A 20,862-nucleotide genomic window follows, 5' to 3' on the forward strand; every position below is an offset into this window, starting at 1 on the left:
CGCCCTATATGTGCGAGGGAAATCCTTTCATTTCATAGCTGTTTGGTTGAAACTAACTACTGTGTCTTTGCAAGTGGGTGCTAATGTTTAATTTTCCCACTTCCTGCATATACTATGCTTTAATAGTTCAGCCCTCAAATAGTCATTTCATATGTCTCATCCTTGTCTGTTAACCTGCATCCATCAACATTTCAAACAGCCAATCCTAGCTGGCATGCAGTTATTGAACAAAAAATTTTTGAACCAAAGTGTTGATACAAACGAATAGTATGCATCAAGGACAGGCACCTCCTGCTGCCTGGTCATATTATGCACACACTTGTAATAGACACAGAGGTTTGTACTCTCCTTAAAGATTTGGCTGACTGTAGTTTTTTTCAATTGAAGGATTTATCCTGTCTAAAATTATATGACATGTAAGTTACAAATATCTCCTTGTTTGGCCTCATTTTGTTCAGTATCAGTTAAAGTAAGTCTCGAGGTGGCTGATGACAAATAGAAATTGAAAATAAAATTGAATGGTCGTCAACCTGAAACATTAACCGTGCCTTCCTATCCACAAGGTGTTTCTTTCGTTTCTGCCTCTATTTTTAAAATTAAGTTGCTATTGTAAGGTCCGGAAAGGAGTCCACACAAATCCAAACAGGTTGAATCACAGGAAAAAGGTTTCATGCAACAAGAGTACAGAGCAGTTACTCTACGACAGAGGCCAGCTCATATTTCATGGCCTCGGTTTTATACAGGATGGGCTTTCTTCTCCTTCGGGGAGAAAGAGATGGCATTGTGAGCTGCACGCTTGATACACATTCTCCCCTCAGTGGGGGAGTGTGTATTCCACACAGTCCCTTTGGGAATATCAACGCCCCAGTCTCACAAGTGTGCCATGACCTACTTAAGGTTTCATTAGTGTCCCATGACCTGCTTAACCCCAGGTTTTGATTTTATTAAATTTGATTTATTATTGTCACATGTATTAGTATACAGTGAAAAGTATTGTTTCTTGCATGCTATACAGACAACCCATTCGGTAGATAGGGAAGGAAGGCGAGACTGCAGAATGTAATGTTACAGTCCGAGCTAGTGTGTAGAGAAAAGATCTACTTAATAAGAGGTAGGTCCATTCAAAAGTCTGATGACAGTGGCTGTTTTATTCTCTCTCAAAGCCACAAATTTTCACTGACCGATGACCATATGTGGTTGATGGACAGATTGTCACAAAAATTAGAAGAAAAGAAATTCAGGACAATCTCTTAAGGAATGAACCAGCTGTTAGCAGGTTTCTCTTCAGCTCCAAGAAATACATTGCAGCATAATAAAACGATGAAGCCCGGGCAAGGCCGTGTTCAATGAAATTTTTTCTCATTGTTAAGAGAAATTGTCTGTCATGCTCACAAATTGGAACCACTGCGATAAAAACTTTGAGCTGTAAATTAGCCAACAATTTAGTGTTGAAACCTCACGGATACTGTAAAAAAGGTTTGAAAGCAATACCATAATTGCATTTTCTTTCCTCAACAGGAGCTGCAAGGAATCAATCATCTTGACAGTTGTTCAGCCATACCCTGTAAGTATAAATCTGCTTTGACTCTGTTTAATATGTTACTTCCGTTTCCTATTTCACTCAGGCTTTCAGCCATACAGGGTTAGGAATTTATCTTTCCAAATATTCAGAAAAACAACTTGCCACTTTGGGGTAGGCTTTTACTTTTCATGCTTCCAGGAGCAGAGTGGCAATGTGGGGCAAATGTTCCCTCCCATCATTTTCAGTCGACAATTTTTTTTAAACGTTTCTGCATTTTTAAAGTTCCTTTCGTGATCTCAGCACTCTGGGTAATCCTACAACAAATGAGTTGCAGTCATCAAGTAGCCACCACCTTCTCATGAAAATTGGGGACGGACAACAAATAATGGCCTTGCCAAGGACACTCACATCCCGTGAGTGGATGGAAAGCAAAATCTCAAGAGCTTGACAGCCAAATTAGGACTTTTGAAGTCACCGTTATAATGTCAAAAACAAGGCTACCAATTTGTCCACTAATGACACCCACAAACCGTAATGAGATAATGACAAGATAATTTGTTTTACTAATGTTAATTGAGGGCTAAATATTTGCCAGGACACTGAGTAAAACACTTTGCACTTCTTCAAAGTAGTGCCATCTGACCTTTGAAATGCACCTGAGAGGGCAGACGAGGGCACAGTTTAACTTTACCCCTGAAAGATGATAGTTTTGACAATGCCGCACCCCCCTCAGCATTGCGTTAACGTCTCAGTTTTGTTCTCAAGTCTTTGTACTGGGGATTGAAAGCATGATCTTCTGACTTAGAAGCAAGTGTTCCAAACACTGAGCAATAGCTGACATCTGATGGCACGGCCCAATAATGGGTGGAATATAATTGGGCAGCATGCACCTGAATTCTCGATATTCAGTACCAACACATGAAGGGCATGATTTAACGGGAACATTTCGAAGTGTCATTTTGGGCGCAATTGGCTGGATGCTTCTCAATGGCCGTAATGGTGAAATCGCGGCACTTAATGCCAGAAAGCAACCCCTACGAGCTCCTTGTCATTACTGGTTGTGTCGCCGTCTGATTCGCAGATTCATGCTTCAGTGTCTTGCCATTAACAAGGGGGAGCAGCTTTTAAACACTCCCTCACCACTCACTGCCTCCCAGTCAACGTACAAGCATGGCAGCGCGTAGACCTGCTCCTCGTTTCAGAGATGCCGACCTGGCCAGGCTTCTCGACGTCGTCGATGAGAGACGCGCCATTCTGATCCCCTGATGGGTCAGAGGATCAGCATCAGGGACACCACTGCCGCCTGGGAGTCAGCAGCAAAGGCTGTCAGTTCGGAAAACATGGCAAGGAGGGCCACAGTACAATGTCGGAAGAAGACCAATGACCTCCACCAAGCTGCAAGGGTGAGTTACCAGCTCTCTCCTGGCATCAGTTCCTTCTGCCATCCCTCAAATTCCCAAACCCTCCCACAAATCACTGGCTGACACCTCACACCCTCCCCACATCCGATCTACTTGCTTGCTTCTCAGAACTCACTGGCATCCACGAGCACAACAGTTTCATGTCCAGATGCAATGCCCACACATGTCACCTGCTATGGACCTCACTCTGACCTATCAAGCATGCGGCTCACAATGCCATCTCTTTGTCCCCACAGAATCCTCACCCCCCCCCCCCCCCCCCTCCCCCATGATTAATGGGCTCTGAAAATCTTAGGGTTGACCAAGGGGAGAGCAGTCACCAACAGCGAGGTTGGTTGCCATGCAGAGTTGAGGACCCAGATGGCATGTTTCAAGTGAGTTGTTCATATCAGCCAAAATGTTCCTTCTATCTCACTGACCACATGTCCATTGTCTCGCAGGTTCTCTATATGATGGGGCTGAACCATCTGGAGTTGTCCCCCCACCTGACGCAAAGAGACCACCTCAGAGAAGTGCTCTAAGGAGACCATAATTGAGGTGTCACCACTATCATCCCCACCTAGGGTCTGGTTTAGCACAGTGGGCTAAACAGCTGGCTTGTAAAACAGAACAAGGCCAGCAGCGCGGGTTCAATTCCCGTACCAGCCTCCCCGAACAGGCGCCCAATGTGGCGACTAGGGGCTTTTTCACAGTAACTTCATTGAAGCCTATTTATGACAATAAGCGATTTTTATTTCATTTCATTCCACCAGCATAGAGACACACAGCTCAGTGGACGATATTAGTGGACAGGCATCTGGGGCACAATCTGGTGAGCACCACACATTTGCTGATGCACATCAGATGGAGGCAGTAACAGCTAAGGTAGTCAGCATTCGGATGTCTGCTGGATCCCAGGACTCAGCTAAGTCCCAGTCAAATGCCAAGCCTCTGGTCAAGAGTCTCCCAGAGCTGATGCAGATGATAGGACATTACAATATTCTAGATTCAGGAGGAGATGTCAGTGATATTCCAATAATCACAGTGCTGGAGATGATGATCATAATGTGTAGCATCAAGGTCAACACTGCTAAGGTGCTGACTGCACTGGAAAATCTGGAGAACATGTCAGCGTCTTCAGTGGTGGTGCCCAAGGCATGGCTCTGTTCATGACGACCATGAGGACCAAAGCTGAGGGCATCAACACCATGGTGCAGACAATGGAGAGCCACCAGGACTGGCAGCGCCAAATGACTCCGAGGCCTCTGGACCTCACTCCAGCTCTCCCTCCATGCTATGGAAACCCCCAGGACCCTACCGCCACCCTCAGGAAGGAGGAATTTCTGGAGGCCAACCCAGGGACTGCCAGCAAGGAGACTATACCAGACTCCAGTATATTGGAATCTCCCCTCCCTCCTGACACTAGTGCATCTTGAGGGCACTGGGCAGAACAGGGTGACATGGTGATGCCAGTGACACTGGTAGGGCGGCCAGGGCCCCCGGCACCAGGCCCTCCAGAATAGGTCCACCAAGGGCATCAAAAGCCACAGGACGTGGAAAGCAGCAGACTGCCTCCACCTCCGATGTGCATCCTAGGGACACACCTAAATGTTGCAGTAGACCATGAAAGATCAAGAAGAGAAGATCACTGGCGGGGGGTGGGGGGGGGGGGGGGGGGGGGGGGGGTCCAATATCTATAGCTAGGGTGAAATCAAAATTGCAAATGTTGGCAATTAAAATATCTTACACCTGATAAATGTGATTTCTCTGTTATAGAACATAGAACAGCACAGAACAGGCCCTTCGGCCCTCGATGTTGTGCCGACCAATGATCACCCTACTCAAACCCACGTATCCACCTTATACCCGTAACCCAAAAACCCCCTTAACCTTACTTGTTAGGACACTACGGGCAATTTATCATGGCCAATCCACCTAACCCGCACATCTTTGGACTGTGGGAGGAAACCGGAGCACCCGGAGGAAACCCACGCACACACGGGGAGGATGTGCAGACTCCGCACAGACAGTGACCCAAGCCGGGAATCAAACCTGGGACCCTGGAGCTGTGAAGCATTTATGCTAACCACCATGCTACTGTGCTGTTATCTTAATCTTCACAGTGGGCCTGCCTACATCCCCATCCCCTGTTCCCTCCGCACCGACCACCTCTCAGGCACAGTGGTCCAAGATCAAATGCCCCAATGCAGACCCTGATCAGAGGATAAGTGCGAGCACGCTGTCAGCAGAAAGACAGGAGTCAGATTTTGGCAGCGAATTATTATTATTAGTTATCATCACTCTCCTGCCTTGTATATTGACTCACTGACAGTGCCACACAGGCCTATCACTCTGGGGTGATGTTACACAGACCCTTAGAGGGTGGATCTGGGTAATTGGCAAAGAGGAGCAGGGAGGAGGTGTGGGAGGGAGAGAGGAAGGAGGCAAATAGGTGGAAAGGAGGGGAATGGGGGAAGGAGGTGGTGAGCTGACAGACAAAGCATCATCCTATGAAAATCGGGTGAGGATGAGGGCCTCCCTGGTCCTCTGGATATGCCATACCCTTGCTGCCACCTGTTCTCCATCCTGTGGCTCCTCCTGCGAGTCATCCCCTCGCTCGGCCTCCATCCACTCCTGGTTCGCCTCCTCCTTCTCCTCAGATGAGGCTGTATGTCAATCCTCCTCCAGCATGTTGACCCGCTGCTGTGCCAGGTTGTGGAGGGCACAGCAGACCACCACAAAGCAGGAGACCCTCTGGGGGGTGTACTGCAATGCACCACCAGAGCGGTCCAGGCACCAGAACTACAATTTGAGCTGTCCGATGCACCATTCAATGATAGCACGGGTGGCAATATGGGTCTCATCATGTCGGGTCTCAGCTTCGGTCTCCGGCCTCTGCACTGGCGTCATCAGTCAGGACATCAAAGGGTATCCCTTATCCCTCAAAAGTCAACCTGTCATCCTAAGGTCATCTTGGAAGACGCTGGGGATCCCAGAGTGCCCCAGGATGTAGCTGCCATTCACGCTCCCTGGGAATCATGCACACACAAGTGCATGATCGAGAGGTGGAGTTGAACATTCAGGAAGTGGAACCCCTTCTTGTGAATATAGGGCACTTGCTGATGCCCTGATGCGCACAAAGCCATGAATTACCCTCTAGACCTGGGCATCCCGGCGATGGCGGAGAATCCTGCAGCCCGGGCATCTTGTTGGGCCTGGTCCATCTCATAAAGTCTGCTGCTCGTGCACACAGGGCATCCATGACCTCACAGATGCACTTGCGGGTTTTAGCTTTGGAAATGCCACACAAGTCCCTGCTCGAGCCCCAGAATAATTTGGTTGCATCGAGGTTCAGAGCTGTGGCGACCTTCATGGCCATCGGGAGTGGGGGTCCTCCTACTTTGCAGAATGTCTGGTCCACAAGGGCATGGCACAGGTGCCGTACACTCTCTTTGTTGAGACGGTGTCTCCTGTGACACATGTCATCTCCTCAAAAAACCAACGACCCCTGTACACCATGGGCCATCGCTGGTGTCCTCCTCTGGGTTCCTCCTCAGCCTAATGGAGTCCGGGTCTTCGGGGTGTGTGGTGACCCTCTGCACATAGGATGCCGCCTCCAGCCTGTGTCGACGCTGCTACCTTCTCCATACTCTGCGAGGGCAGCCTCTGTGGGACCGGCATAACCAGCGATATTGTTAAATCAGTAAGGAATTGGAGAAGGAGAGAGACCGACAATCAGTGAGGGCTTCCACCCCAGGGCCCTCAAATCCCCCAGGCCTCCCTCACCCTTACGTATCCCGCCTTCTTTCAGAGTGCCATCCAGTTTGCCATTTGTGCAGGAAAACCTCGCTCTGCACACTCATCCCAGACCACAGCAGGAGCCCTGAGACCCCAGACCCCTGTCGGGAACATTAGGGAGCTGAGCTCAGGTGCCCTCCCCTGATCCACACACTTAACCTCGGGTCACGAGGATATCCCCAGTACTGAAGATCAGCTCCTGAGTGTTTGATTGTTGGCTGCTGTCTCAATGGTGTTGTCGAGCCGAGAACTCAGGCAACTGTTCAGGCTTCAAATAATCATCATCTGGAATATGTCGCCACGAGAAGTCACTTGAAATATTTTGTTTATCAAATGGTCAACAGGAACAAAGATTTGAAAACCAACAATGTAACATTCCACATATCACATAAACCATTAAACCACAAGGAAATGTCACCATTCCATATTGACACCAATACAAAGCTATATCAGCTCATTTTCACAAAAGAAAAATACATGGTGTCATCCCACACAGGTTCCTCAACAGAAACAGAGAACAAGCCTGAGAATATGTTCTCCCATCCAGAATTTTGTCGTGGAAATGATCCATCCATCAGTGTATGACTTGTTCCACGTATCAATGCCATTCTCCATCCAGGAGCAGCAGCTGTGCAGTCCCTCCCACACGGCCCAATCTCACCGGAACCAAATCCTGGCATCCACTTTTCCACTGGCACTCAAGGTGCAGTTGAACATTCTTGACTTCCAGCATGTTTAACCCGTGGTGACATGCCAGTTACATGCAGCACTCACCACACTACCAACAAAAGCATCAGCAATCTGCGAAAGCGTTTCTGCAGTGGTGTCATCAGTTGATCCATTAGTATCAATGTTAGACGCCAGGTACCAGATTGCCTTCTTGCTTCAAATCAGGTTACATTCTGGACTCGTACGTTCCCTGAGCCCGGTGTTCCAGTACCCCAGCTTCTTAGAAAAATGTATCCTTCTTTCCAGCTACAGAAAAGGAAGGAAACACCAACTGCAGCCTCCAGGCATATGCAGCCACAAACAGCAGCTAGCAACAAACACAACTTGTAGCTGTGAAGTGCTCTCACAACTAACAAGTCAAATTCCTCATTAACAATAGCCTTCAGCTATGAAGCTGTCAGTGAAAGTGATCTTCAGCATAGAACCAAGAGCAGGGCTCTGTAGGACAGACAGGCTGCAGCTGTAGTTTCCTCTGTCATGGGTATCTACAATATTTAACGATGGCTTGAAGGGCTCACAGATTAAAAGTCCCGTCCCCCCCCCCCCCCCCCCCCCCCCCCCGCCCCCCCGACCCCGCAACGTGCTCCCAAGCTCTGGGAGAGCTGCTCCAGTACCCTTGAGCTGCATGCTGGAAAATGGAAATGGTTACTCACCTCCTCAGTTCACCTCAGCAGCCATTGCGCCAGATTCACTTTTTTAAAACGGAGTACTAAACCAGTGCTTTTCAAAGTTTTTTTCCTGAGACCTACTTATGCCAAGTGGCCGACCTTTGTGGCCCATGCCGGCCGTCCTTTGCGACACATGCCCCATTTGCTGACCAATAATGCGAAAGAGGAGCCTGCTTGTTCCTCACAATCTCACTGGAATCAGGTTCAAAGGAGGAGAGGGCAATGCGCATATCAGGTGCAGACTTCAGCCAGTTCATTTATATCATCTTCACCTTTGTGAGAACGGAAAATCCAACCTCGCACATGTAGGTTGACGTGAAGGGCAATAGCAACAAAATGCCTGTTTTACTCAGAACTGGTTGATGCTATTTCAGAACGCTGACTGCCTTATTAGTGGCCCGGTAGCACATTGGTTAGCATTGTTGCTTCACAGCGCCAGGCATCTGGGAGTCTGCGTGCGTTTCCTCTGCGTGCTCCAGTTTCCTCCCACAAGTCCCGAAAGATGTGTTTGTTAGGTGAATTGGACATTCTGAATTCTCCCTTAGTGTACCCGAACAGACACCGGGACTGGGGCTTTTCGCAGTAACTTCAGTTGCAGATTATTTTGGCATGTACTTAATATGGCATCACAGGCCAGCTACAGCAGTGTCGTCTTTTAATTTGGAGTCAGCTCTCTAAGTCAATAACTGATTCTGGGGTCTCAAACTCAAAACCACTTCTATTTCAAAATCTGAAACTTCTCCTCTAATTTACCAGTACTTACCAGCATTTAACACACATGGACTTTGCATCCTTAGTTGCATTGGCACAATTGACAAAAAAATACCTCAACAAATAATCTTTATACTGCTTTGTTCCTGAATTAACTTTCATCTTTATAGACCGTTAACCAGAGGCCCTGAAGCTCTGTAAGAGTTAATCCTATCACTGCTCTGTCTGTCCTGGATTCTCCTGAACAACTCTCTCCAGTAGATTCTGTTGTGAGATCCTGTCCAGTAGGTACACTGCCTATTTGCGTCTCTGGCCGTCTTTTACTTGTCAAAAAATAATCCATCTTCACAGTCCTCTTGCCAGCAGCTAGAAAATGGAAGCAGTTCCGCTCCATTATTTTATGCCAAAAGCACATACATGGAGGGCGCTTGATGTAAAATGTACATGCAGGGCACATGACCTGCTCTCTACTGCCACTTCTGGCTGGAAGACTGCGCGCAGCCTAATTTCTTCTCATTTAAAAGGCGGCAACAGCCACCATTCTCAATTTAAAAGCCAGTAGCGGCTTTTGAGTGCTTCTCCCATGATCAGGACCTAGAATGGCGCGACTAATCACTCCGCCACTGCCCACGGTGCACCGTACTTTGGAAAACTCTGTACTAAATGGTGTCCGTGTGATTTCTCATTGGGGAGCTGGTTAATTCTCTGGAGACCATTACATTCAAGTTCAATCTTGCTAATGAGATGGAACTTTATGCAAATGAGGGTTAATGATATGCTTGCCATATTTGGGCATGATCTGGAAATTGCCATCCGGAGCAGGCCGGTTAGATGCAAACTGACTCGCACCTGGCACGAATCTCGATTTTGGCCTTTCCTGTTACTTAACCAACGCTCCCAGATCCGTGCCAGGCACAACACAGCGGTTAAATCACTCCCGAAGTTCGATATGTCCCAGGGACACTCAAAATGAAAGCTTACCCTGATATGTTCTCATTCTCTTCTACCAGAATTTTACCTGAAATACCACTTTAAAGAGCCGAGCAGAGAAGCTCAAATTCATCCTTAAAGTGTTAGTTTAATTGATAAAATATTGAACTTTGCACTGATATGAATTTAACCCTGACAAGTGTGAGGTTGTCCATTTTGGAAGGACAAATATGAATGCGGAATACAGGGTTAATGGTAGGGTTCTTGGCAATGTGGAGGAGCAGAGAGATCTTGGGGTCTAGGTTCATAGATCTTTGAAAGTTGCCACTCAAGTAGATAGAGCTGTGAAGAAGGCCTATGGTGTGCTAGCGTTCATTAGCAGAGGGATTGAATTTAAGAGCCGTGAGGTGATGATGCAGCTGTACAAAACCTTGGTCAGGCCACATTTGGAGTACTGTGTGCAGTTCTGGTCACCTCATTTTAGGAAGGATGTGGAAGCTTTGGAAAAGGTGCAAAGGTGATTTACCAGGATATTGCCTGGAATGGAGAGTAGGTCATACGAGGAAAGGTTGAGGGTGCTAGGCCTTTTGTCATTAGAACGGAGAAGGATGAGGGGCGACTTGATAGAGGTTTATAAGATGATCAGGGGAATAGATAGAGTAGACAGTCAGAGACTTTTTCCCCGGGTGGAACACACCATTACAAGGGGACATAAATTTAAGATAAATGGTGGAAGATATAGAGGGGATGTCAGAGGTAGGTTCTTTACCCAGAGAGTAGTGGGGGCATGGAATGCACTGCCTGTGGAAGTAGTTGAGTCGGAAAAGTTAGGGACCTTCAAGCGGCTATTGGATAGGTACTTGGATTAGGGTAGAATAATGGAGTGTAGGTTAACTTCTTAAGGGCAGCACGCTAGCATTGTGGATAGCACAATTGCTTCACAGCTCCAGGGTCCCAAGTTCGATTTCGACTTGGGTCACTGTCTGTATGGAGTCTGCACATCCTCCCCGTGACTGCGTGGGTTTCCTCCGGGTACTCCGGTTTCCTCCCACAGTCCAAAGATGTGCAGGTTGGGTGGATTGGCCATGAAAAATTGTCCAAAATTCTATGATTAACCTAGGACAAAAGTTTGGCGCAACATCGTGGGCCGAAGGGCCTGTTCTGTGCTGTATTTCTCTATCTATCTATCTGTTCTCAATAGTACATTGACAATGACCCTCTCCTGTTTTGAGTGCAGACACCCTGCTTTTATGACTGAAGTGAGGTAAATGAAACCTCCAGTGCTCTATGCAGTCTGTAAACATATTTCAAAATGCACTAGAAGTCTTGGGCGGAATTTTACAGTCCCATCACGGTGGGGACGAGGCCATAAAATGCAGCGAGCCATTGAAAAGTCCATTGACTTCGGGGAGACCGGAAAATCCCACCGGCTGAATGACGGACCACTAAATTCCGCCCTGTATATATGAAGATGTCAGCTGAAATTCTTCCAGCATTGGCTCTCGGCATAACAGTGAGAAAAAGGCCTCAAAGTGAGGCTTTGTGCAGTTGAGGAATGCATTCAGTTGCTAAAAGCGGCAGGCAAGCAAAGAAGATCTCGGAGTTCTGATAATGATGAACTAACTTTTTAAAAATAAATTTAGAGTACCCAATTATTTTTTTTTTTCCCAATTAAGGGGCAATTTAGTGTTGCCAATCCACCTAACCTGCACATAGAACATAGAACAGTACAGCACAGAACAGGCCCTTCGGCCCTCGATGTTGTGCCGAGCAATGATCACCCTACTCAAACCCACGTATCCACCCTATACCACATCTTTGGGTTGTGGGGGTGAAACCCACACAGACACGGGGAGAATGCGCAAACTCCACACAGACTGACCCAGGATCGGGATTCGAACCCGGGTCCTCAGCGCCGTAGTCCCAGTGCCAACCACTGTGTCACATGCTGCCCTATGATAAACTAACCTAATGTATCACAAAGGGTTTGGTCAAAGCATTCTTCAGTATAGTATTCTTTCATTCCTGTCATCATCATCACAACATTCACTGTTTTGTCATTTGCTTGCATTGTCTCAAGCGAAAATTCTGCGATGTCCTCATGATTTGTGTATCTTGTGTCATAACAATATGCAATATGGTTCCAAGTCAGTGTGTTTGAAAGAGAGTGATAGACCAACAAAATACTGCATGGCAGGGGTTGAAACCACTAATAGTGAAATATATGCTGCATGTGTTGCAATATTCAAGGATATTGTACCTCTCATCCTCAGCAGCACTCAAATACGCTCATGCATCAATTGTCTGTCATATAGTTTCTTTCGCATGCGTGTTGTCATCATGAGAATATATAAGCATCACGCAGCCCCTACACCTTATAACATTATAGTTTTAACACTCATGCCAGATATTAAACTTTCATTTTCTTTCTCTTTATCTTTAACCCTGCTTTTTTGGGTGGCTTTGCGGGAAGCAGCATTCTTTTCCTAAGAAGGTCACGAGTCAATCTGCAGCAACTTACCATCCAGGATCATAAATGTTGTCAATAGAGAATGCTAGTGGCCTCATGAAATATGTTGTTTATACTTGCAGTTGAGGCTCATGATGTAACTTATAAGTGATGGAGCCTTGATTCAGTAAGTTAGGTTTTGCTATGTTGGCTTTGTCATTAGGTTTATTCTTCAGAAATTAACATCTAGTCCTCCAATGTTTTATTTGCAGGCCTGCGTGGTGGGAAACTAATTTGGCCTCCATTATAGATGCACCCAGTTCAAACTCTGGACAGGTGGATTAGGTTAACAGAGGCTTCCCTAGACATTCAAGGGAAGATGTGCCTGTGAGATTGTTGGTGAACTCAAGCCCCATTACCAGAACAAAGCAGCCAGCTTTGATAGTTGCCCCCTGTTCCCCCTGCCCTATCCAGCCCATTTCGCCAATTGAAAGTCAATGTCCATCATCCTTTTTCAAATTATACCCCAGCAGGAGTAGGGCTGGAGTCACAAGGAGATCTGCATGGAAGGCAGCCTTTCTGCCTCCATTCCATACTAGCAGACAAACCATCCACAGTGCCCACTAGTGTATCAAATAGGTGTCAGGTAAATTAGTGAACATTTCAGCACTTCAATTTTCTTTCTCATTGAATAGCAATAACAGCACGTTAAAGGCTGCCCGCTGACACCACACTGCTGTGTTTCCCAAAATAGAGGGGTCATTGATGGCAACTATGTGGCCATCTGGGCAGCAGGTGCATTTTGCTCCTAAGCTGTTACCATTTGGTGTTTTTCAAATGTACACTGTGATTCACTCCATGCTACCGCTTCAGGTTCCCTGATTGTATCTTCCAACATCTAACATATATCTGTGTTGCTGCTGCTTATACATAGTGGCAGTACTGCTGAATTTTATATTATCCTGGACCACAGACAATAACAGCAGACTCTTATTCCAAGCCCATAGCGACAGAAAAGGGACAAGTTTTAGAACGAGAGGCATTCCGGCAGAATGTATATTACGAAATTCAAACCATGTGAGACATTTATATGGTGATTTTTATTTTTATGCATGGGAATGAATGAGAAGAGAACCAGACACAAAATGGTACGAGTTTTCACTTTGAATGCATTGGACAATCTGGGTACAGATTTCACTCAAATTTGGGCTGCCCCTCAGATATATTTGCATAATCACAAATCCAAAGTCATTCAAGAAGCGGTGCAATTGGACTGCATTTTAGAATGTAATCATTCATTTTTCCCCCTTTGCATTGTATAATATTCATTGAGAGTGGTAACTTGGTGCAGCTAGATGCAAATGAAAGAGGGTTTATCACAAAAAATATACATTTTTAACATGAGCATCTACTCCATCACCTGTGAGAAAGCGGAATTTTAAAAACTGATCTCAGTAAACCTTTTAGGCCATGCAATTCGATAAGCTTTAAAAAAAGCCAAGGAGGGCAGCACGGTGGCATAGTGGGTTAGCCCTGCTGCCTCACGGCGCCGAGGTCCCAGGTTCGGATCCTGGCTCTGGGTCACTGTCCGTGTGGAGTTTGCACATTCTCCCCGTGTTTACGTGGGTTTCACCCCCACAAGCCAAAGATGTGCAGGTTAGGTGGATTGGCCACGCTAAATTGGCCCTTAATTGGAAAAAATGAATTGGGTACTCTAAATTTAAAAAAAAAGAAAAAGGCCATGTGGTTCATGCTGCATGATTGACCCATGCCTGTTGCTTCCAATGCTGGCAGCGGGCAAATTTCATGCTCTCTACTCATTATCATAATAGTAGGGTGTAGCCAGCAGGCACTAAGCATACTGCCTGGATGCTGCATGCCTGAGCACAAGCCAGAATTTCATGTGAGGTTAGCATCACTCAAATCTAACCCGTCTTACTTAAAGCCAGCCTGCACCTCTTATCTGCAGCTAGTTCTGGGAGGGGTTGGGGAAGAGTATCCAAGCAGGAAGAACGCTGAAGCAGGGCAGAGACAGTACTCCAGGATTCGCTGACGCAGCACTGGAGTTTTTACTGTTGGAGTTAGTCAGCGACAAAGAGGCCCTCTATCCACAGGGGACCAGGCTCGCAGGAAGCCATCATTATCAATGGCAGTAGTCTAGCTCCAAGGATGTAGGTATAGTTCGATGTCCTCGCAGAATTGGTCAGTCAGGGAATGCATCGTCAAATACCCCCCACACACTGCTGTTCATCACTGACCTTTCACTCATCTCTATTGACTACAACTCATACCTAATATTCATAGCTTCACCTCATGCTCACGCATGCTGCAAGCCCCACGTGCACACCTCACAGCTTGCACATAACACACACATCATCCAAAACATTGCATCAATTCAAAGACACACTTTCTCTCTCTCTCTTGCAATATCTAACTGATGTGGGACAGGCACATGCCCTAACCCAATGGAGAGGACAGTGCTCACCATCATTGGAACAGCCATGACTGAGAACATAATCAGTGGTGGGGCTGAAAGCGTCAAAGGTGACGATATGCTCACCCTCTCCTCCTTTTATATCCCACTTCCCCTTCATCCCACAATCTCTAATCATGTACAAGTTTCAGGTGATGAAAGCACTTGCTTCCCTCTCCCCATCAACCTTCCCTCAGTGCAACCCTACCTGTGTGCATTTGTCCTTTCAGACATTCACAAACTGTAACCTTGCCAAGTGGTGGTGCAGGGGCAAGAAGGAAAGAGAAACAGCTCAGATACTGACATTGTATATTCTTTAGAGGGTAGTTGAGCGGTGGCATCAGCTGGTGGTAAGACACCAGGCAGGAACGGTTGGAATGATCAGAAGAAAGGTCAATTTGCCAGACAGGCACTAAGTGAATGTACAAGATTGATAAATTGTTATATATTTGAAATTCAGGTGTTTCATAATTTATAAAATTGGTTTAGAATATTTGTTTTGCGGTGGCTTTTATTTGAGCATTATGGCCAACAGGACAAAGTGATGGTCAGTAACGGGGGGGGAATTAAGGTGTGGAACTGTTGGTGAATTGGGAATTGTGGCTTCATTCACTGATACTACAAGCAGCTAGGCCAATCATAAACAACACACCTGAAAGGGGATGTGGTTATTAAATCCTCTCATTCCTCCTCCTCAGCTTGTTACTTTGTAGCTTGTGGCAAGGGTTGTGGCTTCATGATAGCAAGGGTATACAGGATGCACAGAAGACATGCACTCTCACAGCAAAAGCATTGCTTCAGCAGCTAATAGTCTATTGTAATCATATGCTGAGTGGCAACATGTATCTCATGATATGATGCCACCCATGTGTGTATGGGTCGCACAATGGAAGCAGGAACAAGGTGACCAGAGGATCACCCTTGTTGCCCAGTGTCCATCCTCTGGTTGTTCATAGTGTTTCAAATGCTGATGGTACAGCCACAGCACCCTCTGCAGACTTCAGAAAGTTCAGATAGCAGCACAAACCTCCAAACACTTATATTACTTCCAGGAACAGCCAGAGGAAAACCAAACACCAACTAAGACGGAACGGAAATGGTTGATGATCCCTTTAGATAGCACTGGGGGTCCTTCCTGCCACGTGTTCAGCTATGCCTGATTAAGGGAGAGCATTAGCTGGAGCGTGCAGGTCAAAAATGGTCCCTCTGGAGTCAAAGCAAAGTTCCACGCTGACTGACATCCTGATCTGCATACTTCCAGCACACGCTCCCATGACCTGCATTTAATGACTTGCCCAAAATAGTCTCTGGCGTGCAAGCATTGACAGTGCCCACGGATATTGCAGACCTTGGGCCCAATTTAATGGAGAAAAAACAGAGTATCTTTTGGGCACAGAGTATCTTCCCGGCACTCGCAGCGCCAAGAACAACCCCGCAGGGCGGCACGGTGGCACAGTGGTTAGCATTGCTGCCTACGGCGCTGAGGACCCGCGTTCGAATCCCGGCCCTGGGTCACTGTCTGTGAGGAGTTTGCACAGTCTCCCCGTGTCTGCGTGGGTTTCACCCCCACAACCCAAAGATGTGCAGGCTAGGTGGATTGGCCACGTTAAATTGCCCCTTAATTGGAAAAAATGAATTGGATATTCTAAATTTTTTAAAAAAAGAACAACCCCGCAATTAAATGGGACTCTGCTTCTTTGTCGGGCCTCGGTGAGGAACGCCCCACTGAGGCAGCACTTAGACCCATTTAATGTACTAACAAGCTCAACTCCCCAGTGCAGGAAGGGAAAATGGTGCCCTGATCTCTCGGCTCTCCACTGCAGCCTCCGGACCCACCTCTCCCCCCACCAATGCCTCAACTTACCAAATAGACCATAAGACATAGGAGCAGAATTAGGCCATTCAGCCCATCGGGTCTGCTCCACCATTCAATCATGGCTGACATATTTCTCATCCCATTCTCCTACCTTCTCACCATAACCCCTGATTCCCTTATTAATCAAGAACCTATCAGAGATACTCAGTGATTTGGGCTCCACAGCATTCTATGGCAATTAGTTCCACAGATTCACCATCTCTGGCTGAAGAAATTCCTCCTCATCCCTGTTTTAAAGGATCATCCCTTCAGTGTGATGGCGTGTCCTCGGTTCCTAGTTTTTCCGACTAGTGGAAACATCCTCTCCACATCCACTTTATCTAGGCCTCGCACTATTCTGTAAATTTCAATAAGGTTCCCCCTCATCGTTCTAAACTCCGAGTACAGACCCAGATCCCCAACTGCTCCTCATATGACAAGCTCTTCATTCCAGGGATCCTTCTTGTGAACCTCCTCTGGACCCTTTCCATGGCCAGGCCATCCTTCCTTAGATATGGAGCCCAAAACTGGGGCTCACAATACTCCAAATGGGGTCTGACCAGAGCCTTATACAGCCTCACAAGTACATCCCTGCTCTTATAACCTAGCCCTCTCAATATGAATGCTAACATTGCCTTCCTAACTGCTGACTGAACCTCCACGTTAACGTTAAGAGAATCTTGAGCTCGGACTCCTAAGTCCCTTTGCGCTTCTAATTTCCTGAACCTTTTCCCATGAAGAAAATAATCAATGCCTCCATTCTTCCCATCAAAGTACATAACCTCACACTTTTCCACATTGTATTCTATCTGCCACTTCTTTGCCCACTCTCCGAGCATGTCCAAGTCCTTCTGTTGCCCCCCTACTTCCCCAATACTACTTCAACCTCTGCATATCTTTGTAACATCTGCAAAGTTAGCAAGTGCCCTCAGTTCCTTCTTCCAGACCGTTAATGTATATTGTGAAAGGTTGTGGTCCCAGCACCGACCCCTGAGGAGGCACACCACTAATCATCAGCTGCCATCATGAAAAAGGCTCCTTTTTCCCCACTCTCTACCTTCTGCCAGTCAGCCAATCCTTCATCCATGCCTGGATTTTGCTGCTAGACTTCAGCAACTGTGTGGTGCTCATCAGATTGTGCCCCAGAACCTGTCCTCTACTTTTGCCCACTGAGGTATGTGTCTCTGTGCTGGTGGAGGATGGGGATGACATCTGTGCCGTGACTATTGTGGCATCCTCGGACCTCTCCCACGTGGTATTCTCTTGGGGAGAATGGTGGGGGAACCACTCCGGATGGGCCAGCACCATTGGATGGAGATCCTGTGGGACAATGGGCATGTGGTCAGTGGGGGGCAAGATCAACATGCTAACATGCACAACTTACATGTGACCAGTCCTCCGGGTGGGGTTCGGTGGTTACGCACCTCTGTGGCACAGGCCAACCCCAATGTCGTTGACAGAAGTGTCCCCACTAGGGACCCAAGACCCATGATGTCAATTCAATTGTCCACAATAATGCCTAGGATGGTGAGGATGTTACTCACAAAGTAACAAACGTTCCAGAAGGAGATGAGAGTGGGGGGGGGGAGGAGAATTGTTGATCTGCTGACAGAATGGACTATTGCACCCAAAAGTGACTAGCCCCAGAAGCCTGAAGCACAAGGCCACGAACAGCAACCAGTAACACAGCGTTTACTGTAACACAGGACACTAAGTGGAGTCCTGTTTTCTGATTGGCTCATACGTACAGAAATGTGAGTTTGCAGAGTATTGCTGACTTACCATTCGGGATGATTAATGGCCAGAATATTCAAATCATGATTATGGCTTTGGCTGTTTTAAAATTTACTTTAAATTCTGTCTGGCATTGGTCACAAGACTAAATGTAGGGAATTAATGCCAGAATGAGTTCAGAACTGTTTTCTTCAATACATAGGTGACAAGAAATGCTTGAGAAGTGCCTTCAGTAAGGTAAGTTCTCCGGAAAGGTTTTTGCGAAATGCAAAGCACAATATGCTTGCTTAACATGGCGGCAGAGATGTGAAAGTAGTATCCTTGGCTGTGCTTCAAAGAATTCTGCAGCTTGTAATTAGGAGTCCAATTATTTTCTATGGTGGCATCGCCAAGGTGCACTGAGGCAGCAGTGAGTATACAGTAGTAATGCAGTTTCCTGATCACTCATCTATCAGGGCTTCTGTCCACACACACACCCATACACATAGACACCTATACACACACACACACAATCACACACACAATCACACACACACACCCCCATCTATATACACACACATACCTACACACACCCATACGCATATGCAGACCCATTCACAGACACACTTCCATACGTGCATACACACACCCATATGAACACACACCCATACAGGCACACACATATGAACACACACCCATACACACACACAGATACACACACACACCCATACGCACACATTTTGACACAATATGTTGACAGGCCAACAAGAGGTGAGGCCACTTTGGATTTGGTTTTGGGTAATGAACCAGGCCAGGTGTTAGATCTGGAGGTAAGTGAACACTTTGGAGACAGTGACCACAATTCGGTGACCTTTACATTAGTGATGGAAAGGGATAAGTATACCCCGCAGGGCAAGAGTTATAGCTGGGGGAAGGGCAATTATGATGCCATTAGACATGACTTAGGATGTGTAGGTTGGAGAAGTAGGCTGCAAGGGTTGGGCACACTGGATATGTGGAGCTTGTTCAAGGGACAGCTATTGCGTGTTCTTGATCAGTACGTACCAGTCAGACAGGGAGGAAAGGGTAGAGCGAGGGAACCGTGGTTTACCAAAGAAGTGGAATCTCTTGTTAAGAGGAAAAAGGAGGCCTATGTGAAGATGAGGCGTGAAGTTTCAGTTGGGGCGCTTGATAGTTACAGGGAAGCGAGGAAGGATCTAAAGAGAGAGCTAAGACGAGCAAGGAGGGGACATGAGAAGTCTTTGGCAGGTAGGATCAAGGAAAACCCAAAAGCTTTCTATAGTTATGTCAGGAATAAAAGAATGACTAGGGTAAGAGTAGGGCCAGTCAAGGACAGTGGTGGGAAGTTGTGTGTGGAGGCTGAGGAGATAAGCGAGATACTAAATGAATACTTTTTGTCAGTATTCACTCAGGAAAAAGATAATATTGTGGAGGAGAATGCTGAGACCCAGGCTATTAGAATAGATGGCATTGAGGTGAGTAGGGAGGAAGTGTTGGCAATTCTGGACAAGGTGAAAATAGATAAGTCCCCGGGGCCTGATGGGATTTATCCTAGGATTCTCTGGGAAGCCAGGGAAGAGATTGCTGAGCCTTTGGCTTTGATTTTTAGGTCATCATTGGCTACAGGAATAGTGCCAGAGGACTGGAGGATAGCAAATGTGGTCCCTTTGTTCAAGAAGGGGAGTAGAGATAACCCCGGTAACTATAGGCCGGTGAGCCTAACATCTGTGGTGGGTAAAGTCTTGGAGAGGATTATAAAAGATACGATTTATAATCATCTAGATAGGAATAATATGATTAGGGATAGTCAGCATGGTTTTGTGAAGGGTAGGTCATGCCTCACAAACCTTATCGAGTTCTTTGAGAAGGTGACTGAACAGGTGGACGAGGGTAAAGCAGTTGATGTGGTGTATATGGATTTCAGTAAAGCGTTTGATAAGGTTCCCCACGGTCGGCTATTGCAGAAAATACGGAGGCTGGGGATTGAGGGTGATTTAGAGATGTGGATCAGAAATTGGCTAGTTGAAAGAAGACAGAGAGTGGTGGTTGATGGGAAATGTTCAGAATGGAGTTCAGTTACGAGTGGCGTACCACAAGGATCTGTTCTGGGGCCGTTGCTGTTTGTCATATTTATAAATGACCTAGAGGAGGGAGCAGAAGGATGGGTAAGTAAATTTGCAGACGACACTAAAGTCGGTGGAGTTGTAGACAGTGCGGAAGGATGTTGCAGGTTACAGAGGGACATAGATAAGCTGCAGAGCTGGGCTGAGAGGTGGCAAATGGAGTTTAATGTGGAGAAGTGTGAGGTGATTCACTTTGGAAAGAATAACAGGAATGCGGAATATTTGGCTAATGGTAAAATTCTTGGTAGTGTGGATGAGCAGAGGGATCTCGGTGTCCATGTACATAGATCCCTGAAAGATGCCACCCAGGTTGATAGGGTTGTGAAGAAGGCCTATGGTGTGATGGCCTTTATTGGTAGAGGGATTGAGTTCCGGAGCCATGAGGTCATGTTGCAGTTGTACAAAACTCTAGTACGGCCGCATTTGGAGTATTGCGTACAGTTCTGGTCGCCCCATTATAGGAAGGACAT

At 46.7% G+C, this 20,862-nt stretch overlaps 1 protein-coding gene across 11 annotated transcripts in view; it reads left to right on the top strand.

Moving 5' to 3' along the window:
• frmpd4 (FERM and PDZ domain containing 4) overlaps positions 1-20,862 on the top strand; it is a 1,288,989-nt gene that overhangs the window by 1,192,455 nt on the left and 75,672 nt on the right. For 10 of the 11 annotated variants that reach the window (XM_038802435.1, XM_038802437.1, XM_038802436.1 and 7 more), the window contains one exon: positions 1,519-1,564. In XM_038802435.1, coding sequence (XP_038658363.1) covers positions 1,519-1,564 — 46 coding nt within the window. Of the gene's footprint in view, positions 1-1,518; positions 1,565-2,638; positions 2,926-20,862 lie in introns of those variants that run through there. The other variant, XM_038802444.1, reaches the window with a different exon arrangement.

The sequence above is a fragment of the Scyliorhinus canicula genome, chromosome 7 (genome assembly GCF_902713615.1).
Source record: "Scyliorhinus canicula chromosome 7, sScyCan1.1, whole genome shotgun sequence".
In the NCBI taxonomy this organism is placed as follows: domain Eukaryota; kingdom Metazoa; phylum Chordata; class Chondrichthyes; order Carcharhiniformes; family Scyliorhinidae; genus Scyliorhinus; species Scyliorhinus canicula.